Source organism: Penaeus japonicus, unplaced genomic scaffold, assembly GCF_977035675.1.
Source record: "Penaeus japonicus unplaced genomic scaffold, GWHDUDI00000001_assembly GWHDUDI00000003, whole genome shotgun sequence".
Classification (NCBI taxonomy): domain Eukaryota; kingdom Metazoa; phylum Arthropoda; class Malacostraca; order Decapoda; family Penaeidae; genus Penaeus; species Penaeus japonicus.
In genome coordinates, this window is record NW_028234405.1 from 20,794,868 (window position 1) to 20,802,367 (window position 7,500).

General features: G+C 34.1%; 1 protein-coding gene across 3 annotated transcripts in view; it reads left to right on the top strand.

Annotated features, from left to right (window-relative positions):
- Positions 1-554: 554 nt before the first annotated feature.
- The window catches only part of LOC122250768 (uncharacterized), an 8,962-nt gene continuing 2,016 nt past the window's right edge, over positions 555-7,500 (top strand). Inside the window, exons 1-4 of one of the 3 annotated variants that reach the window (XM_043012372.2) lie at positions 566-691; positions 1,718-1,809; positions 6,131-6,351; positions 6,582-6,768. In XM_043012372.2, coding sequence (XP_042868306.2) covers positions 1,746-1,809; positions 6,131-6,351; positions 6,582-6,768 — 472 coding nt within the window. In that variant the 5' untranslated portion in view covers positions 566-691; positions 1,718-1,745. Of the gene's footprint in view, positions 692-1,118; positions 1,219-1,717; positions 1,810-6,130; positions 6,352-6,581; positions 6,769-7,500 lie in introns of those variants that run through there. The other 2 variants (XM_086530930.1, XM_043012373.2) reach the window with 2 other exon arrangements.

Below are 7,500 nucleotides of genomic sequence, written 5' to 3' on the forward strand. Positions count from 1 at the left end.
TCTCTCTCTCCTCTCTCTCTCTCTCTCCTCTCCCTCTCTCTTCCCTCCCTCTCTCTCTCTCTCTCTCTCTCTCTCTCTCTCTCTCTCTCTCTCTCTCTCTCTCTTTCCCGATCTTATATATTCTGATTCATAATCGAATTCAATTCAGTACACATTTTAGCAACATTCTAATGACGTTCCAAAATATTCATATTGCACTTGTGTACATTTGAATTTCACTCACAGACTATATACTCAAACTGCACTTACAAACTACTGTATATATTTATCCTTTATGTGTCGTGTATTCAAGTAGAATCTAAAACACATTCTATTGTACTTAAGAATTTGATAAATTATATCTTACTAGAATCTTATTCGTTAAATTGAAAGTTGAAATTAAACTGTTTTTTCACCAAGCAGAACTATAAATAGCCAACTTACTTGTAATTGTATAACACATACAGTGTACTCATCAAAAAGAAGAAGAAGAAAAAAGTATCATTGCAAAATACGAAAAATGTCAACAGGATGCAAGGAAGTTACAGAACGAACACCGGGATATGACGAATCGAAACGTACGCTTGCATGAGAGGAGTGGGAGTTGACATACAAAAACAAACGCAAGTCAGTCTGAATGGAGTGAAGGGAAGGGAAAGGGATACACTGCCACAAGCAAAGGAATGGAAAAAGAACATTTGTCTTGACACTGGTGAGTAGATATGGTGAGACAGGTTTTTATTATAATTTTCTTCAATAACCAAAGGTGGAAGTAGATATGTAATGAGAGTGTACAGTTTTCACGAAGCTTAAAGATGCATTTATTGATCATTTAACTTTAGTAAAAGTAATGTAGAAGGAGCACATGTTGATATACTGCTTGTGTCTACTTAAATCTTAGATCGTCTAATATTTGAAATTATTTAAACACGGTGTTGTTTGATGACGACGCTTAATTAAACGGGCTTTACAAATTATCCATAATTAAACGGGTTTTACAATGCATGATTAAATTAAATACTCAAATGACTGATGCATAATGATCAGTTATTTATGTATAATTAAACAAGTTTTATCACAAGTTTTTGATACAAGTTCAGTACATTATTACCGGCTTTCGTGTTTTTATTTCTTATTTAGATTGATGTTCGACGAGAGGCTTTCTATCTGAACAATATTGACGATATGGTAATGATGATGGTGATGATAGTGACAGTGATGACGATGGTTATGATGATGGTAATGATAATTAAATACTGGTGATAATGATAAATATAAGTGGCTATAGTAACAAAAATAATAATGATGATAATAACAACAATAATGATGATAATGGTGATGACAATGATAATGATAGTAGTGATAATAATAGTAATAATGATAACGATGCTAATGATGATACTAATGATAGCAGTAATATCAATGATAATAATGATGATAGTAATAATGGGAAGAATTATGATAATTACAATAATAATGATAGCAATAGTAATGATAATAGTGGTGTTATTAACAATAATGATAAAGATGATGGTATTGATTACGGTGGTAATGATACGGATAATAGCACGCACGCCCATGTATATGTGAAATTATAATGTAGAAGCAAACACATCCACTCCCATAGTAACACCTTAGACTAGTATCCATATTTTCTTGACCTTCCCTTAAGTCCCTCCCTTTTATCCCATCGTTTCAAATACTGTAACTCCAACAAGGAATTCTTTTATTTTTTCAGTAATCTGGAGAGTTGATATTGCACCTTCATGATGTTGAAAAAGGTCTCGGTTTGGTGGCAAGGCTGCTTCCTCTTGGCCGTAGGCGCTGAAGGTAACGTTCTGGGGGATGGATTTTTTTTTTTTTTTGTGTGTGTGTGTGTGTGTGTGCGTACACACGCGTAAGCGTGTGTTCATTTCGATATCTTTTGATCCTGAGTATAATAAAATTCATAATAAGAACCTAAAACAGGTTATCTGGGAAGTTGGATCACGCCAAATGGGAAATGTGACATACAAATCATGAGGAGAATCGCGATAGCAAAAGAAACCTTTACCAGAATAACCAACCATCTATATAATATGAAAGTTACCACGAGCCACTGTACGAGAAAGGAAGAGCCGGAGTGTTTACATTTCTTATGGGGGAAATTAACGGATGGAAGGAAGAGCTAGATGGCGCTGGACAACTACTTAACTTCGAAGTACTACAAACTGGACTGGTGTAGATAGTGTCAAACTCTTGAGATTGGCAGAGGAAAGGAAGGATTAGTTATGGCAAATAAGGAGGGCTGGAGGAATCTTTGGCATTATTTTTGTTGAGACACTATCATTATCACGTGTCATTATTTCTACTTTCATTATGATTATCATTATTGTTATCATTATCATCACTTTTCATCATTGTCTTTAGTGCACACACACACACACACACACACACACACACACACACACACACACACACATATATATATATATATATATATATATATATATATATATATATATATATATATATATACATGTGTGTATTTGTATATATATATATATATATATATATATATATATATATATATATATATAAATATATATATATATATAAAGAGTATATATATTATATATATATATAAATATATATATATATAAATAATATTATATATATATATATATTATATATATATATATATATATAAAGAGTATATACATATGTATACATATATTTATATACATTTATATATATACATATATATATATATACATATTTATGTATATTCCTATATATTTATATATACATTTATACATATATATGTATATATAGATAGATAGATAGATAGATAGATAGATATTCATATTTTACCTCACAGCTTATGCAAAATCATTTCATGTTGATCAATAGGGCTAATCTGGAAAGGTCGGCATGACCAATTAATTGCAATATGCAACAGGTGTGCGTCAGGTGATCACGATCTCATAATGCCTGGAATGAATGTATGCTTTTGTAACTAACTCTTCTGCTAATTATTATCTGTGTTCTTGTTGCCATTATTATTATTGTTATGTTACCACTTTTTTATCATCTTCGTTATAATCATTATTACTGTTATCATTATTTTTATTATTATCATCATTACTATCACTTACCATTTGTATTACCATTATCATTACTATTACTATCATTAGTATCATCGTTATCCTTAGCACCATTACTATTATTATGATTGTTATCATTATTATTATTATCATTATTGCTGTTATTAATGGCACCATCATTATTATGATCATTAAGCTTATTAGTGCTTCTGTTATCATGAATATCTTATTTTCAGTATTATAATTTTCAGCATTATTACTATCATTATCGACATAACCATCATGATATCACTATTATTATTACCACCATCATTATCATTATAAAAAGCCTAACGTCTTTACTGATTAATAAAGAATTGCACATAATACCTAACCCTGGAATCTCTATCCATTGGAAGCTATAGAACCTACTGCTTAACAGCTGTTTCCGTTGTTGTGAAATAAAGAGGTTCTAATATCAAACAGATGTTGGTTAAGATTCTCTGCCAGTACCTCCTTTTTCACAGCTTGCTGAGCTACCGGTTTACAAACGTACACAAAATAAATATGCATACACACACACACACACACACACATATACATATACACATATATACATACATATATGTATGTATATGTATATATATATATATATACATATATAAATGTCAAAGAGAAAGAGAGAGAGAGACATACAAAAATGAGAGGAGAAAGAGGGATACATAAAAAGAGATATATGAATAGATGCAGAGCCAGATAGACATAAAAAACTGATGAGTATATAGTGAGAGAAGCCACATGATGGAAGACTGATAGATAAATGGACTTAAAAAGAAAACGGGTGGAGGAGGCGTGTGTCGTCTTTATAGAAATATCAAATTTATTATGGAAGAAACGCATTGAAGTAAGAGTATTGAATATTACTCTACAAGATCCATTGATCTTAAGGTTTCAGTCACAATCATGGTGGCATTGACTATTTATTAATATTAGTAATGTTCATACCGTAACAGGGATAGTAACAGTAACGGTAGGGCACCACTTATGGGACATTAGTAATAGTCCCGGTAGGGAACTAATAATAACAGACAATTTAACTGAACTGTGATGTGGCACATGTGCGTATTACATGCTCGTGATTGGCTGAAAATTATCCTGTCTGATATCAAGCTATTGGTTTAGTAACATATTTGATATAGATAGAACCCTTAAACGTTCATATATATAATCCAAACAGGCTGATTTGCATTGATGCTGTGCATGCAAGCACACGAAAGGCAAGCTTTTACCAAGTACTAAAATGCATACACACAAACAAACAACAGGCTTTAGATGATCATATTTCTTTAAGTATCTAAAAAGACATCTGGCTGCATAAATGCAAATAAAAAGTAAGTTACATAACATCTATCATAACACGAAATAGTGTTAAAGTAAAGCTACAATATAACAACACAGTGGCGGGAAGGTGAGTAATTACCGGCGTTCGCTATACCAGGATGTCAACTTCGATGATCAGTTTTTTTTTCGAATACTACCCATGTAATTCTCATGCAGTAAATTATCAAAATGTATTTTGGTTGCACTTTTACTGCCAGATGTTTTTTCATGTACTTGAAATGAGAGAATAATTATTCAAATCCCGTTGCTTGTTTGCGTGCAATCACACCGGTTGTCTTTGGTACATTGTTGTCTTTCTGGGCTTGCTTTGCACTATATCGGTGCAAATCAACATGACTGGATTTTTGCATATATACATAAGATATTAGTGAAATAATCGCTAATCTATTTGTATAGACAAGTTAATTTCAGCGAATCACGAGCTAGTAATGTGCAGTGCCACATAGACAGATCAGAAACAATATACTAACAATAAGACATAACAAAACATTAATGATGGTATGACACTAATAACAGGAGCGATGAGACACAAAAAACAGTAACGGTAGGTCATTAGTAACAGGAGCAGAGGGATACAAATAACAGTAATAGTAGGATTTAGAGTTAGCTAGCTTGGTTGCCATTAAGTAACTATGCTGAAAAAGAAAGAAAAAATCTCAGAGCATATGCCATACTAGAATTCCAACCATGAAGCAGACAATGAATAATCCAAAAAAATAATTAAACATAAACATTAATGAAATATACGACACCAACAGTAATGGCGATAGTAATAGTAGAAATGATTCATAAGCTTGAGAACAACAACAAAAAAAAGCGAAATGTCACTTCCGATGTAGTGACGTCAATAAGTAGCGAAGTGATTGTTATTTTCGTAAACATCCTGCTAATTATCTCGTTTTCTTTTCCTCTACTGTTTGGCTCGTCTCTCTATCTCAATTTGTTTGTCTTGCGGAAATGGTAACTATTGTGATATTGTTGATTGTGGTGTCATTTATCGATTTTTGTTTTTGCGATTGTCTTCATTTTCCTTAGCTTCGTTAATATTATCAATATTATATCGTTATAGCAACATTTCTTTTTTTTCAAAATGATGGTGGTGGTGGTGATGATGGTGATGATAGTGATGAAGATGAAGATGCTGATGGTGGTGGTGATGTTAACAATAACAATAAATACTGATAACCACAATAGCGTTGATATGCGATAATAATAATGACAGCAATTACAATTGCAATCATTAGCATCTTTTTGATCATCAAAGGTATACATTATGCTAAAAGCAATTATAAGAATACCATCATTGTATGGTAGAAGGATTAACATTAACATCATCAGTATTAATATTACTACTACTATAACTACTACTAATACTACTACTAATAGCTTCGTATATATTTATTTTTCTTTCTTTTCTTTTCTTTTTCCTTTTTTTCACTCTTTCTTATTTCTCTTTTTATTTTATTTTTTTACAAACCCATTCACCCATCTTTCTTCTGTCGAAATTAAAAAGAAAACGTCAACCCCTAGAATTAATGTCAATAAACATGCCGAAATTCGAAAACCAGTTCTTTTCCTCCAAAAGAAAATGTCCGCTCTTTCTATCATCACAGATCATAAGAATCACCATAACACATCATTTAACAACAATAGTAACAGCCTCTTTCTCACCCCCGTCTCTCCAGCTTGCGTCATCCAGCACAGCCACAGCGGAACGACCACGATTAGCGAAGGGATTCCGGGCTCGATCTACCTGCTCCCCGGAAAGAACTTTTCGCTACTGTCCCTGTCGTTCGTGATGGAGAGCGAGCACACGCAAGATCGAATCAACAAAACGATTGTGATGCCAGCGGAGTCGGTGCAACTGCCAAGCGTGTGGCACAGGATTGAGATCTTTCGACTGAAGGTGCGTGCGTCTTGTTACGTTTTTACTCTTCTTCACTCTTGATATTTAAGGAGTCCAAATTTCTCAATCATTTTGGAAAAGATTATGTGATTTAAGAACAAGAGAAGTGAGCGAATATCAGTAAAAGATTGAAAGGCTGCAGAAAGGGATTGAAAACGTGGTAACATGAAAGGCGTATGATGATGAACAGCCACTCAGCGCCCTCAGCTGATCAGCTTCCGCACCCACAGAATGAGTCGGACTTCCCGCGCATTACGATCCCGCCTTCTAACCAGACCTGGGCGCTCGTCTGCTGCCGCGGTTACAAGATCGTGAATCTCCGCGCCCTTACTCTAGGCTTCGCACTTTGGAGCTACAAATGTCCCAACAACTTCCTTGGCCGCCTGATGTTCCCCGACTGGTACCCGATGCAAGCAAGTAAGGCAAGCTAAAGACAAGTTCCTTTCGATAAACAAGAGCACGTGGTTCCGATGATGCAATTCTGAAAATTCAGTTACAATATATATTTTTAAATAGCCTTTCGATAAGTGATGATCATTATCTCTCTTTCTCTTTCTCTTACTCTTTCCTTTCCTTTCTCACTCTCACCCTCGCTCTCACTCTCACTCTCACACTCTGTCTCTCTCTCTGTCTGTCTGTCTCTCATTCTCTCTCTCTCTCTCTTTCTCTTTTTCTTTTTCTTTCTCTTGTTCTCTTGCTCCTTTGCTCTCTCGCTCTCTCGCTTTCGATCAGATAAAATGACATATGGAAACATTATATGGAAGTGTGATCTGCGAATCAAATATTCCAGTTAAAAAGCTTGTCGAAAACTGTCAGTGATCAGAATTAAAATGGAAAGTGTAGTGAACCGCATGTTTTAACGGAAAATCTTTTAAACCCTATTGCAACTGTGAAAACCATCAATTGGAATCAAATAACCTTAAAGTTATGTGTTGCCTTGAGTCTATCAACTATATTCTAGGTCGTGCAAACAAGGTCCACACCTGATCTAGACCCACGATTCGTATTCTAGGTCGTGTGACTCATGGTGTTGCCAAGCGCTTGCACTAGTAGCACTGGAAATGAGCGTTGCAAGGGGAGCACTCGATACGGGTTTCATGGATCAAATTGTAACACTAATGCATTCCATTAAGTTTATATCGAGTTTAA